The 24,510-nt window shown below is 40.6% G+C and overlaps 5 protein-coding genes across 5 annotated transcripts; 1 reads left to right on the forward strand and 4 right to left on the reverse strand.

Moving 5' to 3' along the window:
• Positions 1–550: 550 nt before the first annotated feature.
• On the reverse strand, positions 551–3,545 carry LOC108060447 (uncharacterized). Its single transcript, XM_017146157.3, has 7 exons — positions 3,103–3,545; positions 2,628–2,794; positions 2,082–2,474; positions 1,842–2,018; positions 1,236–1,519; positions 1,025–1,170; positions 551–976 (listed from the first exon to the last, which is right to left on the reverse strand). The coding sequence occupies exons 1-7, from the start codon at positions 3,374–3,376 to the stop codon at positions 660–662; spliced, it is 1,758 nt and encodes a 585-aa protein (XP_017001646.2). The 5' UTR covers positions 3,377–3,545; the 3' UTR covers positions 551–659.
• A 9,455-nt stretch (positions 3,546–13,000) lies between these two features.
• Positions 13,001–13,840, forward strand: Obp56a (Odorant-binding protein 56a). The gene is made up of 2 exons (XM_017146177.3): positions 13,001–13,159; positions 13,374–13,840. Exons 1-2 carry the CDS (start codon positions 13,100–13,102, stop codon positions 13,731–13,733), a joined length of 420 nt encoding a protein of 139 aa, XP_017001666.2. The 5' UTR covers positions 13,001–13,099; the 3' UTR covers positions 13,734–13,840.
• Positions 13,841–14,272: 432 nt separating this feature from the next.
• On the reverse strand, positions 14,273–14,805 carry Obp56b (Odorant-binding protein 56b). Its single transcript, XM_017146178.3, has 2 exons — positions 14,733–14,805; positions 14,273–14,677 (listed from the first exon to the last, which is right to left on the reverse strand). Exons 1-2 carry the CDS (start codon positions 14,790–14,792, stop codon positions 14,324–14,326), a joined length of 414 nt encoding a protein of 137 aa, XP_017001667.1. The 5' UTR covers positions 14,793–14,805; the 3' UTR covers positions 14,273–14,323.
• A 960-nt stretch (positions 14,806–15,765) lies between these two features.
• On the reverse strand, positions 15,766–16,781 carry Obp56c (Odorant-binding protein 56c). Its single transcript, XM_017146175.3, has 2 exons — positions 16,688–16,781; positions 15,766–16,603 (listed from the first exon to the last, which is right to left on the reverse strand). Exons 1-2 carry the CDS (start codon positions 16,754–16,756, stop codon positions 15,965–15,967), a joined length of 708 nt encoding a protein of 235 aa, XP_017001664.2. The 5' UTR covers positions 16,757–16,781; the 3' UTR covers positions 15,766–15,964.
• Positions 16,782–19,151: 2,370 nt separating this feature from the next.
• Obp56d (Odorant-binding protein 56d) lies at positions 19,152–19,767 on the reverse strand. Its single transcript, XM_017146176.3, has 2 exons — positions 19,705–19,767; positions 19,152–19,646 (listed from the first exon to the last, which is right to left on the reverse strand). The coding sequence occupies exons 1-2, from the start codon at positions 19,750–19,752 to the stop codon at positions 19,299–19,301; spliced, it is 396 nt and encodes a 131-aa protein (XP_017001665.3). The 5' UTR covers positions 19,753–19,767; the 3' UTR covers positions 19,152–19,298.
• Positions 19,768–24,510: the final 4,743 nt, after the last annotated feature.

The raw sequence follows: 24,510 nt of genomic DNA on the forward strand, positions 1-24,510 counted from the left end.
ACAAAAACATGAAAATCCACTTGTTATAATTTAATCGAGTTGATAGAATTTTTACGACACCTTTCTCCAGGTTGTGTGTGTGTGTATGCGTATGTGTGCTTGTGTGCGCGAACCTTTGCTTAAAATGTGGGACAAAATAAAAGTTTTAATCACACGTCGCCTTTTATTGCTGCCCATGAAGATACCAAATTCATTACGAACTTTACGTGGGATAAACTTTAGTTTAAATAGAAATGTTAAGTGCACAATAATAAGTGAAATCACTTGGGTTTTTTGCTCACACGGGCAAACATAAATTAACTTAAGATACAAAAAAACTTTACATTTATTGGAAATGTTTAGAAGTTAGTTTGCCTGCTTTCAACGAGCTGAAGTCCTTTGCAGCTAGAGCTCTTAAATCATAGCTAGCTTATAGTTTTAACTTTAAGTTCGCTCTATATACATAAATAAATAAATAGTTTGCCTGTTAAAAAAACAAACAAATTTTATAATTGATCTGATTTGTAGTGTATTTTATAAAATTCGGAAATAATAGGTAATACCTATTAGGTATACATATTTTTCACATTTGTGAATTATTTATTTTCCAAGTGTAAACATATGCCAAACATTAGTAACGAAAGAAAGTAAAATGTTAATGTTAAATATTAGATCGGGAATTACGCCGATTTATATCCTTGCGAGCCGTCTTCATTTTCCTGACCGCTAAGTAATGACTGGGTGGCCACAGATTCGGACTTGCTCACCCGACGCGACTGCATTAGGGTGGCCCGCTTGTTGATCGAGTCCTCCGTGTTGCACATCATGCAGTTCTCTATGAACAATACCAACTCAGGAGAATTGAGGCTGTGGGCGATGGGCAGGGCGTCATCTAGGGCCTCCTTAGTCTGTTCCAGCTTGTGCAGAATGGCATTGGCCTTGACTATCTGAACCACGCTGAGGAACTTCCACAGATTGCTGTTGCAGTTCTTGCTCTCTGGGGAGTTGGAAAACTTAATATATAATTTATTTTCAGAAGGTTTACCTTTAATTGCCTTGCGAGCGTTAAAAGCACACTCGGAGTGACGTCCTTGGTCCAAATACGACTGGGAAATCTGATGCAACAAATAGCACTTTTCAATTGAATACTTGGCAAAGTTCATTCGATGTTCTAGGCGTGCAGTCAACTTTCTGTAAAGTTTATTAACGGATATTTAAGATTTTACTACTTAATTATCCGAGTATTTTCCACCTACTTGGCCCTTATGGTTGCTGGATCGTTACCCTCAGGCTCCGGTTGTCTATCTCCAAAGGTCAGTGAAACAAAGTCCTTGATCCTTTCCACTGGCAAACGCAGTAACCTTAGAATTCCATTACTTCCTTGGGCCGAGAAACCCCTGGGCACTCGAAGTTGTTCGGATAGAGCCAAAGCCATCGTGTTGTAGACCTCGTTGAGGAACTCGAACTTCCAGCACATCACACGAGCTGTCTTAAGCACCACGTATGTGCCCATCAGTTCCTCCACGAATTTGGCCAGTTGCTAAGGATTGGTGTAATGATATTGAAGTGGGGATTTTGATTTTAAGTTAAAAGATAGCGACTTGGGCTTAAAGATCAAGTGTCGCCTTTGAAATTCTTTATAAAAATATTTTTGAGAGAAAGGTATTTAAGCCCAGTTCTATAACGTTTAAGAAGACAAGCCATATAATATAGATTCCAGATCAAATAAAATTGAAAAAATTACTTCGAACTAAAAACCAAAACTAAGAATCTTCCTCTTTGCCATAAATGGGTATACAAAAAATCTTATCCGACGATATTGGAAAATACATACATACATACACACATACATACATACTCACCTGCACCTTCTTGGCCTTACGAAGTGCTCGGATCTGCTTCAGGGCCTTGTTCATGTTACGATGTGTCTGATACTGTACGCGAAACAGGTAGGCCTCTCGGTATCTGTCCGACATGGCCTTATTGCGGTACTTCAGGTAATTGACCAGGTAGAGGGGACACCGAGACTGCAGCATTTTCTGCCGAGGGGAAAAGCCAGGATAAGGATCGACAGCTGAAAACCCCCACTAATCCCAGCTTACCATAAACTTACGAACTATTTCGTATTGCTTGCTAGAGAGCAGCTGAAGGAAGTAGGACGACTCCTTGCACTGGGGCAGCAGGAGGTTGGGATTCTTGCAGAGCATCTTCATGAAAAGCACATCGATCCAGGAGTCGTTGATATAGGACTGGTGGAAGATGTTGAAGGCCCGCTTTCGACGAGCAATCTCCATTGGCGACAGCATCTCCTCCGGGACCTCCGGAATACTCTGCACATCGCACTTGCCTTGCTCCTTTAGAATCTTCCACAGGGGTCGATTGTCGATCCTTTCCTTCTCCATGATCAAGTCGTGAACAATGTTGACCGTTTTTAGATTCTTCATGAAGAACTCCGACATGGCCTCTCCAGTCACATCTTTGATCACCCCATCCACCTAGTAGAATAATATAACTTATTGTGTACAATATTCTAAGTTATTATCAAAATATCTTATTTTATTGCCCTATAATATTGTCAAGGTTATATTAATGTGGGCAATGGGTTATTTTGTCTTTATTATTATGACTTTTTAAAAATAAATTCTCACCACAAGTTGGCGCTGCAAGAAGCTATTCCTCTTATTGCCAATAAAGATCCGCATGTTATTGTGCATCTCGGCCTTGCTGTTCTCAAACTGGTTTAATTCATACAGCACGTCACAAATATCCAAGTTAATGATGGCCTTCTCCTCGCCATCGACCTTAAGGGCCAGTTCTGAAAGAAGAAATATATTAAAACGTAAAAAAATCCAAAATATTTAATTTAATATTTAATATCCCATAATCGGCCGAATTTAATTAAATTTTGTCAGGTGTAAAGTACTTTTTAAAGTTTTGGCAGCGAGTGATGATTCCATTCATATATTAGATATATTAAATCTTCAAAATGTTATATTTTGAATAACTTTATTACATCAAATAAAGTAAAGGTAACATTAAGGTATTACCTACGCCTTTTTAATAAAGTCGTTATTATGTTTCTACGGTGTTGTGTATCTTAAACGAAGTCGTTTAAATACTCACTGGCAGCATCTCGGCTGTCGGCCAGAGCGCCCAACATCTGGGCAGCCTTCCTCTTGCTCTGACACCGCTTGTACAGGGTCATATGATCCGTGGGCTCCAGGGCGAGTGCCTTGTTCAGATAGTGCAGGGCGAAGTTCTCGCGGCGGCGACGGGAATAGTAGGTTCCCCAATCGCGGTAAATGTCGTGGAGCACTTCGTCCGACCAGTCTATCTTCATCCATGGCGGCAGAGCCTCATCCAAATTCGCCTTGGGCATCTCCACAATCGATGTCATCTTGGATTACACTATAGATTCTTGGCTTGCGTTTACGCGTTCTTAAAATGAGGAATGTGTAAAATTTGTGGTAAAGTTTTAATAAAACTGTGATGATAATTTTACTATAAATTTAACAAAGGTTAAAACACATGTGACTTGAAGAGAATGCGATAGAATGTGATGACTGAAGTGTACTTTACAAAGAAACGTAATTTCAAAGGTAACTGATTTAGGAATAAGTAATTTGGATATCCAAGGCCGCATTTAAATTTTAGTAAAATATTTAAAACAGTCATCAAATTTGTCCATCTATTTTGATCGAAGTTTTCACCTATTTCCAACATTATTTAGCCAACTGTTTGTATAGCGAGGCACAACTAATGGCTGCCCCATATTATTACAGTGGGCCTTCGTGTGCGGCAAATGGAAGTGGCAAGTGAGGGGGCGTCTCCGTTTCCTCTTCAACTTCGAATTCTGTCACACTTCTAATAAGCGCTTAAAAGCCACGCAAGGCTATCCAAAACCTGTGATTAAATGGGAAAGCCGGGGGAAAACCGCTGTGGAAATCCGACCGCAAGGCGAGTGACAGAAGTGGCACAGGCCACCCGATAATTGTGCATGCCCAGTGGCAGCCGAGCGAAAGAAATCACTTAAAAACTCGCACACACACAAGCACACACACCAACCACACAGTGCCACCTATAAATTATGCTTCACACCCAGTTCAAATAGAAGTTGTAACAATGAAATTAAAGCCACCACAAAGGGCAGTGATAAGTGCTGGACGAGGGAGATGGAGAGGGCCAACTCAACGCGATCATAAATCTAATGTGTAATAAATTTAAACAGCGAAATCATGCAAAAAGCAAAGGCAGGTCCTGCGGCTAAGCTCACGCACAGGACTCCTTCTTTTTTTCCCATTTTTTTTCGCCACGAAGGACCCGACAATGACTACACTTTAGCGGCAAATTTGTGCGCATTGTCGCCGTATTATTTGCTATTATTTATGCCTTTTCCACTATTTACTTCCTTTCTTAGCGCCCGCCACGCCATTTTCAGGGGGAGGTATGCAAAAGTGGCCACTCCTTGGCCAAAAGGACAAAAACCCACATACATATACTCGGGAAATACACTGGGAAAACCACAATCCTGCCCGCCTGGCGGGTTGGCTGACACTTATGGCGTGCTAAGCATTTGCGCTCGAAGAGAGGCTCGCGTGGATTTTAAACATTTTCACACAACATTCTCATATTTAGACGTCGCCCATCAGCCCAAAGGCAGAGTGGAAATTCGGTTGCCTTTTGCCAACCCGGCGATAATGTAAGCCCCTTTAAGCCCGAAATAAAGGACGCGAAAAGCGGACGCGAATGCGACCGCACCAGCAACATGCAACGGCACACGCGACCCCAAATGAAAATCTGTGAAATGTAATTGTTACCATGAAAGCGGGGCCAACTCAAATACCCATCGCCCGTCGCCAACCCAGCGCAGAAAAGCCCCACCCCCTTTGAGGGCATTTTAAGTAAGTTTCGCAGTTTGATAATCGCCGGGCCTCAGCCGCCAACGCTGATATACAAATTGGCTTTCGCAATGACTTTATATATTTTACGAGCTGCGGTCCTTTTTCGGGAAAGGACGTCCTTTCGCCCTTTCCGTTGCGATCCGTTTCGCATGTGAGCCGCCCTCTGATGCGATTATAAAGGAAAACTGATGCAGATAAAATTAATTGAATTCAAAAAGCCAAACCATTGGTCTTGCTCCTTCCGTTTCTCCATTCGTTTCTTGCCAAAGTGCCTCCTGCACTTGGCTGGCGAATTTTCGCAATACTTTTCTGGGTCATGACATGAGGCAAGTAAATAGTTACATGGCCACGAGTGCCTTAATCAGGAATTAAAATCAAGTTGTTCCACTCGCATGAAGGCTCATGCTCTATATGGTTATCGCAAAATCAAATTGACAAATTCAGAACGGTGGAAAGTTGGAATTGTAAAGGGCAGTAAATAAAGTACTATTGTATTCCAATTTCGGGTTCAGAAGAAAAGTAATAAAGCAAAGGTTCCAAGAACATTTAAAGCGTCTTTATCTGGAATTCTGCAGAATAGTGGTGATCGATTTGGGGCTTTCCACTAAGCCCCAAATTCCGCATAATATTCGATTATTTTGGGAGCTTTATCTTATCGATTTTCCAAACAAACCTTTCATAAAAGTGGGCGAACCTTGGAATAGATTAACTTTGAAAGCAAACTTTATATCACTCCAGAGGATTTAACCAAACTCTAAAATATTTTGTAAAAATACAACAAAATTCTGTTTACTCTTTCTTAAAAACTCAGAATTTCTTACAAAGGTCTATCTTATCGTTTTTAGCATAACACTCATAAAACTAGACGGACCTCTTAAAAGATTACCTTTAAAATAAAATGTTTCATAGCTTTTCTTATCTTCAGAGGCAACCTTAGAGGGGTTTTCCTAATGACTAACTCTTCTTTGAGCATTTACAAGGTCTTACTCATCGCTATGGCCATAATATTATTCCAAAATTTGTACTAACAAACACGTCTATCGATTAGCAAGCCATACGAAACAGATTAGATAAGACTTATCTTTATAAGGGGAGAGAGTCTCGATTAGATTTGCACTGTCAATGGGGATTTAGTTGCCTATAAGAGTTGGACCCATTCGCACGTTGTTCGAAGTAAACGCAAATATTTAAAAAAAATGCCACCACCACACGGAGGACCTGGAGGACACGGAGGTCATGGACATGGTGGACCACCGCATCACGGTGGACCCCCGCATCATGGAGGTCACCATGGACCGCCGCATCATCACGGGCCGCCCCATCATCACCACGGACCTCGCCGTCCCTGCTGCCTTTGCTGCACAATTTCCTAGGAAATTTCTATAACAACAGAATTTACGAAAGAACATAGTTTTAAGGATTGCCGTGGAATAAATTCGTTTGCCCCCAAGGAAGTTCTGTAACTGTGTGTCTGTGTCTCTGTCTAAGGTTAATAAGCCGCCTAATTAGTGTAATCCAGTGCCTCGAGTGCTAAGCAATTAATGGCTGGCTAATCATTATGTGTCACCTCAAAACGCTTTTAAGCCTCAAAAGCCGCTGTTTTCCAATACCAGTGTAGCAATGTATCTATGTGTGTGTTTTGTTGCGTGTCGGAAATGTGTGTGTGTGGCAGGGGGTGGATGGGGGCGCAGATCCTGGAGCCACACACACGCACTTCGCATTTAAGGTCGGACTGGTCGGTGGCTCTAATTTATAGCAGCCAAGTGGATGCCGAAGACCAGAAGACATACAAGTGCCATAAATTTTGGCAAAGGAACACATTATTTATACTGTCAACCGGTCCATATTTCGGATGGGAAATACGAAATACTCCAGCCTAACCGTAAATAAGTGCATTGCCTTGCCCGGGCTGCGAAATAAGTCTTCATTAGCGGTTAAAAGGCTGACTGGTTGACCCACAAAGGACTCCTCAATGCTGCGAAATCGCTCCTTCACTCTTCACTCTCCATTTTCCGTTTTCCATTCACATTGAGCTGTCGCCCAGCCGCAGAAAAACGGCCGCCGCATTAAAGCCGGAAATGCCCAAACAACAACAAGGAAAATGCTTAAAGTTCAAATTAAGCACAACAGCTGGCGAAAAATTGAATTGAAAGCAGAAGCAGGAGCAGAGTGGCAACAAAAGCAACAAAGAGTCGCTGCTCCCGGTCACCCAGCCCCGAAAAATCACCCAAAACTCCCCCGACCCCAAACACCAAACCCCGAACCCAAAACTCAACTCAACCCAAGGCATTTTCACGAGAAACAGGGAAAAACAGTCAAGGGAAAACCTGAAAGGAAAAACCGAAGCACGCTTTTAGGCGATAGAAGCGCGATGTTAGCAATAACTTCGGGCCATCAGCTGGTGAGGAAAGAGCCCCAAAGAGAGTGAATACTTCTAAAAACTGAGAGTTGAGAGAACCAATAAGTTAAGATTTCCCGAGCACACTGGCGCCACTTTTCCTCGTGGCGTTTAGCTGTCGTACTACGACACGCATGCGTTGCTATATTGAGTGGAATTCGCAAAAATCGGAGAGCGAATTCTGAGGTTTCGTTAGTGCTTCGAACAAAGCTCAAGGGTCTGGATGTCTATAGTCGAACATTTTGATTGTTCTGCCCAAAACGATGGCCATAAAGTTTTGAGGCCTTGGCAAATTTTACCGTTTCGATTGCTAGTTATGGTACAAGTGCTGATTAGGAATTGGTATTGTTCTATCTGTTCTTTTAAGAACAGTCAATCAACGCTAAACATCGAGATAAAATAATTGAGATAACATATTTTCACAAGAACTTTGGTCTAAATACCTAACTAAATAATGCTCTTATAAACACTTAAATAATGGCATCAACACTTTATAAATGGCAAAGGGATTCCAATGTCAATTAATTATATGGGATTAACAAATGATACTTTTTAAATTTTATTGCTGAAACACAACCCTTTTCAATAAATATTAGTTACATTTCAAATCCATCTTAGCAGTCGTTTTCAAGGATTTTATTTCTCAACACCTAAATGCAGACACTGCAATTTAATGCCTCTTGTTGGCTCTTGTATACAATTTCCTGGCTTTATTTATTCAGCATTCTTGATTGTTTTTTGCCTTTCCTGCTTCATTTCCTGTGCTTCACATTCACAATGATGCAAAGTGGCTGCCACTAAAGCTCTGGCATTATCCCGAAGTGTGTAATTACGTATGCTGCTAGGCGTATGCTGCCCTGCCACGCCCCCACCCCAAAACCGCCCTCCTTTTCGCATAGTTTCTGTCTAGTTGCAGTGCATAAATTATGTTAGGCCAAAGTGCAAGCAAAGTTATGTAGACGGACTAGGTTTGTTGGAAAGATTAACGCCTTCGTTTTGTTTTTAATGCGGCATGGCACTCACATCGGATGCACTGCCACCATTCCACATCCTCTCGGCCAAATGCTGATGCTTATGCCACTAAGCCGTCTGCGAGGAGCAGGAAAAACAAACTGCAACGGAAGCTGCACCTCGTCGTCGAGCTTTTCGCCCACTTTTTCACCGACTCTGTCACTTTTGGGTGACTGTTTCATGACGGCCACTTCAGTGCCAACTACAGCGACAATAATACCACCAAAGCAGCCCAAAGACACTGAGAAAAAATGTGTCACACAAAATAACACTGATGATAAGCTTATATTAGAAATTAAAGCGTTTTTGATATTTTTTTAAGATGAACTATTAATTTAAGGTCTGAAAAGGTAAAGTTTGTAAATGTAAACAACAAAAAAACAACCAAGTAACACATTTAAATAGACAGTAAATAAATTGTTGTTTAATATATATTTTTTTTTAATTCCTGACTCTAACACCCATTAATATTGATTTTTTCCTTCAGACCACTTTTTCTCTCAGTGCCATAAGCGCGGGATAAGGTGCGAACACGAGTTGGGTGTGTGTGTATCTCTTAATGATAATGATGACAGTCTGTCGCTGGCTGTGCTGCACTTGCTCTTTATGCTGACGCTGTAGGACTCTCGGCGCGCTAGTTAAAGTTTTAATTTGGCATATTATAGTGCCTGAAGTGGCACAGCAGGCGCTCGTTAAATATGCCCACAGAACACATGGAATTAGAGCCACAAAAACACAGTAAAAAGAGGAAGCTCCGCCAGAGACAGAAGCAGAAACAGCGACTTATGGCATTGAACTTAGCCAAAGGAAAAGGTCCTTGGAAGCTGAGGTTCTTGGCCACAAGTGTCTGTGTATCGACATGCTCGAGCGGCTCAAAATAAATAGTTGAAGTGGCGCTAAATCTGAAGTAATGCAACTGGCTGCAGATGGCATTTTCTAAGGATAATTCTGACTGACTAATTGCGGAACCATAAAACTCCAGATTATTGCCTGCTCTTAAGGATTTTGTGATAGGAGTAAAATAATACTTTTAAATAAAAGTTATATTTTCCTGAGAATAATACACATACCTATGTATTTATCATGTTCCCCATTAATCTTCCATTGTTTGAGCTTGTAATCTTGTTTAGACTTTTCGAACCTAATTAGATAGTAAACTTAATGGGGGTCAGTTGAGGTCTACAGCTGATAAGCTATAGAAAACCCATTTAATTAAACATATTACGTTTTTTGTCGTGACAACTCAGGTAATTTAAATTGGGATTCCCTCCCAAAAACGTCTTACTCATTCTGGTAGTTAATGTAAATTTTATTGCTAGCAATAAAGATAGAACAACAACATTAGTGCCATGCGAAAGTTCCCCAGTAACTCTAAACAGAGATTTTGCCAAAATCAAACTCAAAGTCCAGACCGGCTATTAATGTTGTTGCGGCTTTCGAGCATTTCAATCCGGCCAGTCACTTGCTTTAAGCCATTTAGCAAATTATTCGCAACGTGCCTCAACCCTTGAATACAAAACGATCGAAAAGAGAGGGCGGGCTCGTAGACGAGAACAGACAGCCATCGAAGGCGAATGGAAATTTTTTGGCAAAGCATTTTCAATTCAATCAAACGCCCCCACACAGATACGGTCCACACATGCTGGCATTTAAATAAAAATAAACAAGGCAAAGGAATGGAATACTTTGAAACACTTTTAAGCATCATTACATTAGCAAATTTCACCGATTCCGGGGGGCAGGGTGATTTCGATTGAGACGATGGATCCAGGATTCCGATAAAAGGACTTGGCGTGTGTGTGTGCTGATGGAAGGGGGCGTGGCAGAGGCAATAACAAAGCACTCACATGGCACACCAACGAAGCGAAGTTCGCTCACTTCCTTTTCCGCTTTTCGGCATTTTCTAATTTCCATTCGCCGCCAGAGTCGTGGGAAATGTAATTATGGCCATAGGAAGCCCGCAGAGCACCGAACCCACTGACGTGAGCTGTTTGGCCAGCTTTTGGTTTGGTGTAATTGTCGTTATAATAAATAACTTCAACTGTCCGACACTTGACACTTGACATCAACTGCAGCGGAAGCGGCAACAGGAGCGGCAAAAAGAAAGAAAATCCCATACCCAGTCCTTCTTTCGCTCGCATGGGGTGCAGTGCATGCAAAGTGCCAGAAAAACATTTGCCATTGCCGCATATTTCAAATGCGGACACATGTAAAAATGCTGAAGCGCTGATAAGGACATTAACATTTGGCCAAACACATAGACACGCGGAAAAGCAGGCGGGCAGGGAAGAAAAGTTGGGGAGAGCTTCCTTCCGCATATGCGAAACATCAAAAAAAGAAGCGGAAAACCTTCACCTCGTCGCTTTTGACACGCAAATTTATAACGGCAACGGTCGCAAACAAAAACTTTCTGTGGCCAAAACACACAAGCCCCTGATCCAAGAGCCCCCCAAAAAAGAAAAGTTGAAGCACAAATTGTGAACGCATACAAATGCAATTTAAATTTACTTATTTAGAACCCCTGGGAATTCCAAATTATTTGCCTTTTCACGCAAATTTAGCGACCATTTTTCTCACAGAAATAAAACTCAGACAGGTGGGCCTGTTTTTGCAGGGGGGCGATTAGAAAATGTTCTACCCCACCGAAGAAGTAACCCAAAAGTCCCTGACAAATGCTCTTTGGCCAGCATGTTGTTGCTTCTGTGGTGATTAATGACGTCGAAAGCCGGGCAGGAACTGCTCGGCGGGGATGCCATGGCAGCTTAATTTAAAATGAAAATTGTACTTAATTTCTAGCTGAAGGGGCGGCGTTGGGGGAGGCGGGGGATTCGTAGACTGATTATGCCCTTCATGGTTTTGCTTTGTGCTCTATAGGGAAAGCCATCCCTATGTCAGATCCTGTTCATTAGAAATAAGCTTGCACAAATATTACATTTTAGCTTGGTAAATGATTCCGGAAAGTTTTCACAAAAAAAGGAATGCTGAAAAATTAATCCTGTTTGCATACCAATTTGTGAACGACAACAACAACTCGCTTAAAAAATTGTTTAAACTTCTTTAAATTTTAAATTAAAATTTTTTTAATTTGTTAACCTCTTCAAAAAGCTTTCATCAATATAATTAATTATTTAATTATTGATTTAATCTTTTAAACTCTAAGGAGTTACCAAGCTCCGAAACAAAACTTCACAAAACTTAGAATTTAGAATCTTTAGATAAGCATACGAATTTTATTCTCTTCGCTTTGTTTACATTTCAAGAAAATAAATCTAAAAACTAATTCCCACCTGTCAACATTTTTAGGATGCTTTTATGCTATAAAATCATTATTATGATTAAGTTTTCAGATTAAATTTCCTGGTTTCTCCGTAGACCCAACCAAAAACTCTTTGCATGTGTAACGCCAGAGTTTATCACCCGAGTCGACTGTCCCCACCACAAGCAAATTGAATTAAGATTACCACACAAGGATTTCAAAGAATTTGCGGAGAAGTCAAACAAGCTTTAGTTTATTATTATTATTGCGTCAGAGCGAAAAGTTTCAGCTACTCGGTGGTCAGGGGGTGGGGCTTGGGTTGCAGGGATGCTGGGCGGATGGGTGGCTGCTTGTGGGTTGGAAAATTTTCAATCGCAATCTTATGGTTTATTTCTTTTGCGCCAAAGCTACTTTATTTTGACAGCAGACAAACAAATGTCAGAATTGAAATTAAAAGGAAGGCAGCGACAGGCAGCAGCAGCAGTCAGTGGAAAACTTGTGAAAAACACGCCCGACTCAAAGAAGTAGACGAAGGTTTTTCCAAAGCAGAAGGGGGCAAAGCGGGGGCTGGCCGCAGTACGCAGTCCCAATCAGAAACTCCGGATCCCGGCCACGACTTTGGATCCGACTCTCCGACTCCGTCTCGATTCCATCACCACCCACACGCACTGGTTGGCTTGGCTTGGCTTGGCTGACTTTCCTGCATTCCCGTATTTTCTTTTTGTACATTTCACACAGCGTGAAATTTTCTAAATGTCATTTTGCTGTCATCTCGTGGATAATAAGATTACAACTACGCTGAAATAATAGGATTCAAATGAAAAAACTTTGCCGTCGTCGTCGTCGTCTGTCTCCTTGCGCTTCTCAACTTTCAATACGCGCCACACCTCTCCGCCCAGATACTTGGATATATATCTGAATCAGAATCAGAACCCGAATCCGACTGTGGGCATTGTCGGATGGTTATTCTTTGGCTTTGGCCTGGGATCTGCCACCTGGGTTGGGGGCTGGCATCAACGGTGGAAAGTTTTTGATAGAGTGCCGCGATAATGAGTGAGTCCGAAGTCCGTCTGCGGCTGTACGAGTAACTCGAGCGACCTACGATCTCGAGACCACTTGAGGCGTCCCTGTCTGTACCACGTCTGCGTTCTATTTGTATAATTGATTCGATTCCCCGGCCGAAGAAGGCGAATGAGAAGGAGAAGGCGGTTTAATGAACCATGCTTTCATAGCGACCATAACTTTGGATTGTCTACCTGGCCGCAGGCCACAAATAGACGAAAGTACTCGCCAAGATGGCAAAAACTAGAAAAAAAATCAAAATAAAAAACCTCAGATAGGCCAAAGGAAATGGGAGAGGTACAAAATACAAAATAAAACCTAAAACCAAAACAAAAAGCAAAGCCATCAGCTGGGCTTAGATGGATCATTGCCCGGGGGCATAAAGAGAAACCGGCTTTTATTGGCCGCGAATGCGGGTATAAAAGCCGCGATCACATCCAGACCGATATCAGAACTTCCCCAAACGTTCTAGCAAGTCATAGTATTCTCAACATGAACTCCTACTTCGTGATCGCTTTGAGTGCTTTGTTTGTGGCTTTGGCTGTTGCCTCGGTGAGTTTGATTTCAAGTTAAAAAGTTAAGAGGACTCCTGAATTTCAATTAATATTCAAAATCGAATATTTATTGATTATTCAGAAAAAAACACATTGGTACTTATAGAGGCTATTGATTTTATACTGAACTTTCTAAGCAAAATATCTACTCTGATATTGATATATTCAATAACAAATTTTCCTAATCAATCTTTAAAAATACTTAATTTTAGCCCATCGAACTGAACGAGGATCAGAAGGCTTTGGCCAAGCAGCATGGCGAACAGTGCGCCGCCGAACTGAACCTGACCGAGGAGGAGAAGGAGAAGGTCAAGGCCAAGGACTTCAAGAACCCCACCGAGAACATCAAGTGCTTCGCCAACTGCTTCTTCGAGAAGGTCGGAACCTTGAAGGACGGTGAGCTGCAGGAGTCCGTTGTCCTGGAGAAGCTGGGCGCCTTCATCGGCGAGGAGAAGACCAAGGCCGCTCTGGAGAAGTGCAGGTCCATCAAGGGCGAGAACAAGTGCGAGACCGCCGTCAAGTTGCACGAATGCTTCGAGACCTTCAAGCCTGCCAAGGAGGTTAAGGCTTAAGGATTTTCGGGAGTAGAAGTTTGGCAAATTGTGATTCACTAAAAAAAACAGTTAAACTATTTAAACATTTGTGTGCTAAATTTGAATAAATGCTTTGTCGAATGAAATTTTATTTTTGGTTTAAATACTCTAAGACAGGTTTTCAGAGTGAGTATTGGTATCACTGCAAAATATCGAAATTATAAAATTATAAAGACAACTGACCAATTATTAAATTTCTAAAGTAATTACTTCTCCTTTAAAATTTTATGCATTAATTCAGCATATTTTAATTTTGTGCTTATCATTGTTCTACGTATGAATGTATAGTTGTTCAATTTGTTTTCCATTTAAACCCCGCTTTGAACGAGTATTCCAGCTTGCGTTTGTAGGCTGGGGTCCAAAATTTGCCGCAGCTTAATTGGGGATTTCAAGCCCTGTTCCGCGTAAACCGCTTTTAATCCATATTCATGTGGGTGCCAGGTCATTCGACGTTTTCAATTTGCATAATTAAATGCATGAGGCCCCCAACCAGACAATTAACCGTCGAGTGCGTTGAACACTTCAAAATAACTTTATTGTATTAAGCAGGAAGGGGATTTCCCTGTCCTTTATGCATTAATTCCCTTAACCACGCACTTTTCATAGTTGTAGACAAAATCACAGGTGGTGGCTGATTTGGTGGCTCCGCAGCTGGTAAGCAGAGCCTTCAGCTTGTCAAGCGCCAGGCTGCTGAAACGGAGCTGGGCAAACTTGAGGATCTTATCGGCATTGGGCTTTCCGTCGTCTCCGAGGAGTCCCACTTTCTTGTAGACGCAGCTGTGATAGCACTTCACTGACTCCGAGGGATTCGCCACCTCCTTGTCCGTGGTCAGCAAGTTGGCATCACTGGCAGCAATATTCAGCTCCTTGATGCAAGCCTGCTGCATTTGCTTGTAGGCTGCCAATTCAGCAGCATTCTGACCCTATTTTAAAAATATACATATATATCCTGAAAAAGTGTATACGCTGACAACTCACCGCTGCCAGTTCGCTTAGAGCGAATATTAAGAGTACCACCGCCAAGTAGTTAAAGTTCATCTTCACAAAGCTATCTTCACTGTCTAACTGAATTCTGTGTGATGCGGTTTGGCTTAAATACTTGAAAAATGATCTAATTTCAGAATACCTAAGTTGTACCAATTAAGTTATTATAATTATTAAAATTCAATTATCAATATTATTCACATTTGAACAATATAATTTTTTAATTTGCTCAACCATTTGGTCTTTTTCACATTTTAACCAGCTGGCGTCAAATCATTCACGCCTCAACATATCTTTCGGGTCAGCGAGCATTAATTGTAGCTCTATTTACTTAGCTTGGTTGTGCGTTGCCTATTTTAATTTGTTTTTAGTTTCGATTTTAGTTTATTTGAAAATAAGAATTTTTTCTTTGCATCCCAGTAGATTCCTTACCAATTTTTGTTGTCCAAATGGATGATTTTTTAGGATACTGTAGTTTGATATTGTTGTCCAAGAAAAATACATATTGCCTTGCCTGCAATAATGTATGTAGGTATGTATTTTATATATAAGCATAAGTACATTTTATTTATATTTACCTGTTAAAAATATATTTTTTAGGAATTTTATAAAAGGTTTTTTAACACACTTTGGATGCATTCATAACTATTTAGATCAGCGGTCGGCACACACATACGTTGACATTTTGTTTTATATTTGTGTGAGTAATTTTCACTGGGCAGCTCATCGATGTGTGTGTGCAGACCGCTGTTCTACGTTATACATGTACGAGCGACGCGCCGGCAGAACAAAACCCTATGCTCACTTAATAGGGCGCTGCCGACCGCTGATTTAGATAAATACCATTTATTTTACTACGTCATCCCAAAAGTATGCTCTTTAAATATTTAATATTCATAGAAAAATGTTTAATCCTAAAAATGGGCTTTATTATTTTCCAAATAGCTTTTCATCTAAAGGGCTTTTAATTTCAGGTTTTTATGCTTGCTGATGCTATGTAGGTACATATATTACCAATTAAACTAAACTTACTAAACCTATCATAAAGTTTAGTGTTTTTAAATATAATTGCTAATTTGCTGACAATTTATTTAAAGTTTTACAATGCCCAAATATAAGACATGTTTGAATTGAATTACTTGTTGGCATACACTCATTGGATTAATTTCTGAATTTTCGATTAAGCAAACACCGATAAGAAATGTAACGCAAAGATCTAAAGTTATCTACTCCGATTTGGTTGTGGTTACTGATTCGCCCGAGTGCTGGATGCCGTCGATAAAGTCGTTGCCATCCGGTCCAAATCCCTCGCCCTCCGCCTCTGTCCGCTCGAGAATTTCGCGGATACGCTGCTCCGCCTCCAGGGTTTTCAGGTGATTGTAGCACAGATGCAACTTGTAGGCCGCCTCGCAACGCGTTTTGCCCTGAAGATCGCTGCACTCCTTAATCTCGGCCTTCTCGTGCTGAATGATCGTCTGCACCTGGTTCTTGAAGGCCTCTTCCAGCAGGACATTGTACCTATCCAAATCCAGGGTCTCGTACAGGCAGCTAACGAAGCACTGAAGCGGCTCATTATGTTTGAGATCGAGAAAGGGCATCTGTGAGTTGCCATTAAAGTCCAGATCGCCCAGGTTGTTCACATCGCCCATCGTTTGAACTGGCGTCGGAGCCACGTCGTTATCGTTGGTGTAGTCACTGTTCATCAGGCTCATGTGAAAGAGCTTCAGCTGTGACATTGAGATCTCCGTCTTTCGCATGCAAGACCTTAGCATATCCTGACTAAGCTTGTTCTCTGTTCCATTTGGAGGATCTGGCACCAGGGTTCGGGTCATGGACATGTTCAGAGAGACGGTCAGCGATCGGGTCTGTGAAAAAGTAAATATTTACATATATGGTACTTGTTATCTTTAATCCTAATCCAATCCAAGTATTACAAATATTAAAATTACCCATGCTACTGGCAGAAGATCACTGAGAGTCAGGCAAAGCAAGAACAGAATGTTTACTCTAACAGACATCTAAGGAAAACTTTAAAAACGTTTATTGTTTGGCGTAAAAAAACTTTTGAACTATAGAGCCTGTCGTGGCTTAACAGACTGCTTTTATAGAGACATCTAAATGGATCCTATCTCCTTTTTAATTGCTATTTAATTGCTGCCAAAATCGATTGGCAAATCATTTTTACGCCTGACTGGCTGGACCCATCAGGTATACAATTTCAGATCAAACGCACATAATGTCCCATGCCTCAGTGCATTGCCAAAAGCATTTTCAGGTGGGAATTCAAATTAGCATCGGCCAAAAACCCTCATCACATTTGATGTGCTCGTTTTATGGCCACTATAATTACGCAAAAAGAAAATGGTTTGGCACACAAATGTCAAGCTCAATTTGGTAGATGAATCTACAAAACATTTTAGTGCCGTTCCATAAAGGTGCTTAAAAAACTGTCGAGGCAATTACAAGGTATATTCTCAGTTTTTTTCGCTCCACTTTGTTTGCAATTTCAATTAAAATAATAATAGTAATTATTGACTAATTTGTTTTCGCGAGTAATGAAAGTTTTTTCATAAAATACATCTAAAAAAATGTGTATAAAACGTTGTATCTTAAATCTAATTAGATTACAGATATAGTCATGTTTTAAACTATTGCTATAAAAAATGTCGATGTTGCGTGGTAAATAAAAAACTGGTTATTATCCTCGTTTAAAAACCCATCAATACTGTCATGGTATTTCTATCTGATTATTTTGCCAGCTCTTTGGCGAACCAATTCAATTACATTAGTTTCAACCACACCAACTGGTTTACTTTAACTCCAGCATCCTTTGGTGCTCTCTAATTGACGGACCTAATAACAGTCTTGTGCTGATAATCAGGAACACAACCGCAACATCCCCAGCCACATCACATATTGGTCTTTAAGATCAAAGCAACTCCACATGGACAGACAAAGAGCGAAAGACATCGAAGCATGAAACAAGACAGTGGCAGCCACCCTGCAGCGAAGTTTTTATAAAATTAAATTACATTAATGTGAGAACCGCAGGCGAACCCCCCTCAAAGTATCGGGAATCAAACCCACCCAACCCCAGCGATTGTGGTCCTCAGTCCTTCGTCCTTAGTCCATTGAAAGCCAACTAACGGGAGCAAGACAAGTCAAACAAGACGGCCAAGACAAAGGCTGATGTCGAGCATCAATGTGCTAGCATCTCACGCGTGTTGGTTCCTTTGACAAGCCGCCATGGCTGTCTACTTAAATGCATTAGCCTGGGGGGTGGAAACAGTCGATTGGGCTGCCTTTTTAATAGACATTAGTAAACGCATCAGTGATTGTTTGCCGGCCGAGCTCTTGTGCAGACAACTGCAACTGAAACGGATGCTAAATGGAAGTGACATGACAGCCAGACCGTCCCCAGGAAGTGACAAAATGAATTATGGACGCCAAGCCAAGTCCACCCTGGCTACGATCCAAAGTCCCCAAAGCTAAAGCCAAAGCCAAAGCCATTGTCCCTTATGTCCTACCTACCTGGAACAAGGCTTAACCGGTAAATGCAATTGCGACACGTGCTCAATGAATGTTTAATGATTTGTTAATTGGATTTGGGCTTTTAAAAACACGGCTCCATGTGTCCAATTCATTTGCTCGGGATTCGGGATCCCGGTCTTTGTGCGAACAAGTTTGCCGTCGCTCATCAATATTTATGCCGAGCATGAGCGGGCAAATGCCTCTGGGATCGGTGCTCGGGCCAAGGACTTAAGCCCCTGACGACGGTCTGACAGTGGTCCTTAATGATGGCCCACTGTTATGCAAATGGGTGCGTGGCCACGGCCCAAACGCAAATGGGTCATACAGTGGAGCATCCATTGACAACTCGAATATGCATAAGTAATAATGTATAAGAATTTCGCTCTTAATTTCCTCGGAGATACGAAAAGGGGCGTCGGCATTGGAGGGTTGTCAAAGTTGGAAAAGTTATTTGACTTCAAAGTTCTTAAAAGACTTTTGGTTAATACGGTTTCGAGAACTTCTAACAATTGTCAATTTACATCAATAATGTGCGAATTTATCTAAAGTGTATTAGTATTTACTTTATATTATTTTTACGATTATTTACTTACTTATTCATTATTTAGCTTTGAAAATACAGTACATTTTTTTTAACAATTATGTACTTATAATAATTTATAGTTTTGATTAAATCAATTTGGTAAGTTTTTTCTGTTATTTATTTTATTATATCAAAGCAGGGGCAGTATTAGGACTTATGTATAACAAATTTAATGTTGCATACTTTTTGAATACCTCATTTCGTTTTTTTGGGGTGGGCAGGATTCATCTGCAAAAATTCCCCATGGATCCGCACATGTTTTGAAGGAATATTTCACTTATGCTTAGGAAAAAATAAACTTATATTTTTAAGACATTTTCTAATATTTTATTCAAAGGGTTAACTGATCTTAACAAGGTGTTCTCATAGGATACGCTTGGTCGAAACAAAATAAGTAACAGGTCACAGACAGATTATCACACATATTAAATTCACAAGGTGTGCGCTTAGATGTGGGCGCGGTTCTTGTAGTAGCACTGGAATAGCTGATAGGCGGTGTCGCACTTATCGGCTCCCTTGGTGGCATCGCACTTGGCCTGCACCTCCTTGACGTTGGCCTCTCCGGCAATGGGACCCAGTTTGGCCAGAACGACAGCGGGTTGGACCTCACCGTCGATCAGGAAACCGGTCTTCTCCAGGAAACAGTTGGCGAAGCACTTGACCTTGGCATCGCTGTCCTCAAAGTTTCCGTTTCGCAGAGCGATTGCCTGATCCTTGGTGATGCCCTCCTGCTGGGCGCAAAGGGCGCCATTGGCATGGGCCACCGCCTTCTGCTCATCGGACAGCTGCAGTTCCTATATTAAACAAAATATGTCAAATATATAACACCACTAAATCGCTCATTTCACTCACGGCAGATGAAATGGCTAGAATGGCAGACAGGACAAGCAGGAACTTCATGGTGCCGGTTGAGATGTGGTTGGGAACCCTTTGGTATTGGAACTGTTTGCTTTGTTCTGTTAGCATCTGGCTTTTATACCAATCCGAATGCAGCTTCGCTAGAGTTTTGTTTTGATTATCGCGTTTTGTTTTCGCTCTACTCCGCTGATCACAATTACATATACACACGTCCATATATCGGTTAGTTTATTTAAATCGCCGTTTTAATGATTCTCGGTGTTTGGTTTGGTCTGTCCAAGCCCCTGCGATCTCGTCGATAACCCGATACTGACTCACTTTTTGTGCCGATACCCGACTCAGTAAATGAAGCAAGTTCATTTCGGTTCCCATTGTACCTATAATTGGCCTTAATGCCCCAGACTCGAGCTCATTATAAGGCTAAAATAATTTGTTTTCCATAATGTAAGTGCTAATTGTAATTTCAGATTTTCCACCGATTAAAAAAAGTGTTGTACTTTCCAAGGGTCAGAGTGCTCAGCGAAGCGTCAACGTCGACCAATTTGATTTAACAATACTCGTCGTAAATCCCAAAACCTTAGGCTTGAAATACAATTTTACGTCGGTTTTTATGGAGGTGTTAAAAAAAGTGCAGGCAAAGCATGAGTGGGTAGTTTTCGAATGGCTATAAAAAGGTAGAAACTAAATTGTCTATTACTTACAAACAAATAAGAACAAATAAATGTTGGTTATAATAGAAGATAATCAATTAAAGGTTGGGTATTTAAAACTTAAGTTGCAATATTTTAATATTATTTGTCGGCCCTACATCTTTATAAAAGTTTGGTGGTTACCATATTTATATAAATGTAAATTTTTTTCTTTAGTCGTAGAAATTCTAAAAACTGCTGGCCAAGCATGAGTGGCCAATTTTCAATGTGCTAAAAAAGACTAAAACAGAATCAGTCAATAAAAAATAAATTTAATCAATTGAGTCCATTAAGGCAGAAGATCAATAAAAAAATTTTTGTTTGAAGTAAATTAGAGTTTTAATAGAATTGTATAAACCATATACTGTTTATAACTAATCTCCTGAAAGTCAATCATTTTAAAATACTCAAACCAATTTATTTCTTAGTCATTGTCGTAATGTCATTAAAAATTATTTTGTTGTTAGGCCCTAATTTGATTTAACACCAAAATAAATCTACAATTACATTGTATGAATTAATTGCCACCAGATGATTGCTTTGAATGATCAAACCTGTTTTAAGTTCGTGAGTGTATTTCCCTACCTCTTTCTATTGTCTTGTTTGTTTTGGGCAAAGTTTGAAGTCAAGTGCCGGTATCAAAGTCTAAAAATTTAAACGAGTCTCAAAATCTCAAGTCCAAGCGATGAGACTGAACTGGTTTGCTGATTAATTTGTAGCACAGATATGTCTGGCTGATTAATATTTAAAGTGACATTCGGATATATTGCAGATGTATGTAGATTAATGCATGAGTTTAAGCGGAACCGTTTAAGTGGCCTAACTGCCCGAATTATTAAATTATGGTAATAGAGGCAGTTACCAAAGTTGATGCTTACGTGCCCGAACTTTGGATCATATATTTTATCAATATTTATTGCTGACAGCATCGATAATTCATGACCTACTCAAACTATATACCCGTGCCATGGGCCTCGACTTTACGTAGACAAAAGTTACCGAAGGAAACTCGTAAATAGTTACGCACGCCAGGCAAAACAAAATGTCAGAACGATTATTGCGGCCCATCGTCGCCTACCAGGGCCATAACAGAAGTAAAATATTTAAATAGTAATAAATTCATAATGTCATCGTGTATATGGCTCCTGCTCCTATCGGGCTCCTCCCGACGATTTATAGACAATAATAACTGCAAACACGAAGCGGCGGGTGGCTCCTCAAGTAGTTTGATTTCAGTTGAGGGAGATGGAGAGCTGTTCGCTGTCCCTAAAAGTTACCTGAAGAAGAAAGGAATAAAACGGTTTATTCGCAGACATGATAGGACGAGGGACTGTCGCATGAGGTTCATATATAATATAAATATTAAATACTATATGGCATGCCATAAAAATATAAACAGCACATAAAACGACAATGAAAAACAATGGCACACGTTATTATGTGCCCGAAGAACTAACTGGCAACGGCTAATGAAATGTCATCGGACCCGAGGGCTCAACTCAACCGAACTGAAATGCAAATGTCACGCGAAAAACTATTTGACGACAACATTACGTTGACATAATAATAATGCCGTTAGCCGTTGAAGGACCCCGACTTACAGCAAAAAGCTCTGCCAACAGTCATATGCAAATTTTACGAGCTTCTCATGACCAGTCATAAAAGTCAATTTATTAGCTATGAGAAATTAAAAAGAAAAACAATTAAATAAGTGCAAAGCGTGAATTTGATTACGATCAACACTTTGGGAATTACTTAGGCCGCAATTTGATTCTCTGCAGGTTAGTTGGAAATTCCCAAGACCATCTGAAATTGATAACTTTTTTTGTAATTTTAATTAGACCTTTTTATTTTCGTTATACAGGTCAAATGGAAAACTTAGCTTAAGTTGGTATAGTTGATTTTGATTTAAATAGAACATTTATTTTATTGTTTATTTTTATCAATATTTTTTTAACCCTTATTTTTACCACTTTATCGTTTTAGTCAATAAATTGAAATATCAAGTATAGTCGCTATTTTGTCCTAATTATTTTGTTTTCCTGCTGATAAAAATCAATAATTTAAAGATAACAAATGCAACCGGTCTCCCATAATGGCAGCTGTGTAATTAATTATAACCAATGGCGAGATAGGATCTCCCGTTCCTGAATTCGCAAGCCTAGCAAAAAGCTACAGAAATTCAATTAGGCTTATCCCATGCAATAACAACACCGCAAGCAACAACAAGAGCTACAGAACAGCTGCAACACCTGCGCAATTAATTAGTGTTTGCCGCATTAATTTCAGAAAATAAAAAGAGAGACAGCTGAAAGGAAACCATGGCCACCACCAGATAGCATGGGGTTCGGATGGGATAGGCACCCTTTAGGGTCAGAACCCGAGCCCAACTTGGCTAATAAATTCGGAAGGCCTCCTGCCTACGTCCTTGGCTTTTCCACAATTGGAGCAGCAAATCCTCAATGGGCCAGAAAGGCATTGAAACACTAAACCAGGTAAATCAAATAAAGCAAATTCAGTTAATTTAAATTATAATGAGACCACGAAGGATGGGGGTTTACTCATGAAAAGATGAAATGGAGGAGGAAAAGTTGTGCAAATATGGTGTACTTATTTGTTTTTTCTAAGTGGAATTAATAATATGAACTCTTGTGCAAAGGATGTAAATCCATTTTATTAATTATCTCAGTTCTGGCGATAGAGGCTTAAATTATGAATTTTTTCGCTTCAGATCATATAATATGCATCGAAAGTAAGCAACAATACATCGAATAATCTCTTCCCCAGGGCTCGCATTAAAAGTGGAAAAGATATCATAATTTCCACTTGTATAATTTGTTTACGATTATGGCCGCATGCAAAATAAAACGCATTTAAGTAATTAAGTCATAAAAAGAGTGGCGTGCTGGGTTGGCTCCTCCATAAAAACCAGTCCGCCTGCAATAAAATGCCAAAAACAAAACAATTAGGCAATTAAATGTCTTGGTACTACCAAAAATTTTCGTTTTGGTAACAAAACGCGTCATAAAATAGGCCAAAATGTACTCAGCCCCGGGGGGAACTGCGAGTTGGCTCTAAAAGTGGATCACAAATGGGGGAAATTATGTGAAAATGTCTGCTCTGGCTTTTTTCCCTTTGCCATCTGCCGTTGTCTCACCCCCTTTTCTCAATAAAAACGCAAGAAAAAGGCGAATGCGTATGCGAGTGTTTTAGCAATATTTATTGAATTCCAGTTAACGAACCCAGAACCGATGGAGCGTTGGATAAGGGACAGTGTGCGAAACACAAAAGGGGCAAGAATAGGGAGCCAAACCTTACAAAGCTTTTCAACGCACATTTTCCCCGACACCCGGTCCCTCCCGAGCAGCCGGAACATTCCGAGCTCTGCAAAATGAATTCTTTTGTGACAAGTTCAATTCGGTTGAGGGGCCAGTCAGTGGCTGGAACTCGGAGTTCATATGGAACTCCGGGCGAACTGTTGCTGCTCTTACCGCCCTCCAATCTTCCTGTCATATAACGCATCAAAGACGGCCAGGTGAAGGAATGCACTGCTCGTTCCGTAAGAAATTGAAAAACCCAACGGGGGAAGCCGCCGAAGCCGGATGATGGGAAAAATGGAAAATCTCAAGCTGCGAAAATCAGCAGCAAACGCGCTGCTTTCGCTCACATTATTGTCATGATCCTGTGGATATTTTCCTGGGCGCTTGGAATTTTTAATAAACGTTAAAGTTTATAACATTCTCCGCTCTCTGCGTAATCTGTATGCCACATACATATATTGACGACGCAGCTTTTCCGAAAGCTAAAAGAACGACTTCTTGACTCGCTGAAACTGCAACCAAAAGGTAATCCAGGGGCATAAAGAGCGTCACATAAAACCGACTAATTAGGCAAAGCATCTAATTAGAGACGCACAACAAGGACATGCGTCCTTTGTGCCGCGTCGTAAAAGCCAAAGCCCCCAAATGACAGCGTCGCTAAAAATTCTTATCGCCGACACCGAAATTAAGCCGCCCCGGGTGGGGAGCAGCCGGGAAAACCGAGAAAACAACGAGGAAAGTCCAGAAAAATTTATTGTGGCAAAGGTTAAAGACGCGCGCCATGTTAAATG

This window comes from Drosophila takahashii, chromosome 2R (genome assembly GCF_030179915.1).
Source record: "Drosophila takahashii strain IR98-3 E-12201 chromosome 2R, DtakHiC1v2, whole genome shotgun sequence".
NCBI lineage: Eukaryota > Metazoa > Arthropoda > Insecta > Diptera > Drosophilidae > Drosophila > Drosophila takahashii.

What these genes read in the sequence shown, in the direction of transcription:
- LOC108060447 (XM_017146157.3), bottom strand. Translation starts at nt 3,376, where the DNA reads ATGACATCGATTGTGGAGATGCCCAAGGCGAATTTGGATGAGGCTCTG. An exon ending in AAATAGTTCGTAAGTTTATG is followed by an intron (nt 2,019 to 2,081) that starts GTAAGCTGGGAT and finishes TCCCCTCGGCAG; the next exon opens with AAAATGCTGCAGTCTCGGTG. An exon ending in CCAGCAACCATAAGGGCCAA is followed by an intron (nt 1,171 to 1,235) that starts GTAGGTGGAAAA and finishes TAAACTTTACAG; the next exon opens with AAAGTTGACTGCACGCCTAG.
- Obp56b (XM_017146178.3), bottom strand. Translation starts at nt 14,792, where the DNA reads ATGAACTTTAACTACTTGGCGGTGGTACTCTTAATATTCGCTCTAAGC. An exon ending in CTCTAAGCGAACTGGCAGCG is followed by an intron (nt 14,678 to 14,732) that starts GTGAGTTGTCAG and finishes TTTTTAAAATAG; the next exon opens with GGTCAGAATGCTGCTGAATT.
- Obp56a (XM_017146177.3), top strand. Translation starts at nt 13,100, where the DNA reads ATGAACTCCTACTTCGTGATCGCTTTGAGTGCTTTGTTTGTGGCTTTG. An exon ending in TGGCTTTGGCTGTTGCCTCG is followed by an intron (nt 13,160 to 13,373) that starts GTGAGTTTGATT and finishes ACTTAATTTTAG; the next exon opens with CCCATCGAACTGAACGAGGA.
- Obp56d (XM_017146176.3), bottom strand. Translation starts at nt 19,752, where the DNA reads ATGAAGTTCCTGCTTGTCCTGTCTGCCATTCTAGCCATTTCATCTGCC. An exon ending in TTCTAGCCATTTCATCTGCC is followed by an intron (nt 19,647 to 19,704) that starts GTGAGTGAAATG and finishes TGTTTAATATAG; the next exon opens with GAACTGCAGCTGTCCGATGA.
- Obp56c (XM_017146175.3), bottom strand. Translation starts at nt 16,756, where the DNA reads ATGTCTGTTAGAGTAAACATTCTGTTCTTGCTTTGCCTGACTCTCAGT. An exon ending in ATCTTCTGCCAGTAGCATGG is followed by an intron (nt 16,604 to 16,687) that starts GTAATTTTAATA and finishes ACTTTTTCACAG; the next exon opens with ACCCGATCGCTGACCGTCTC.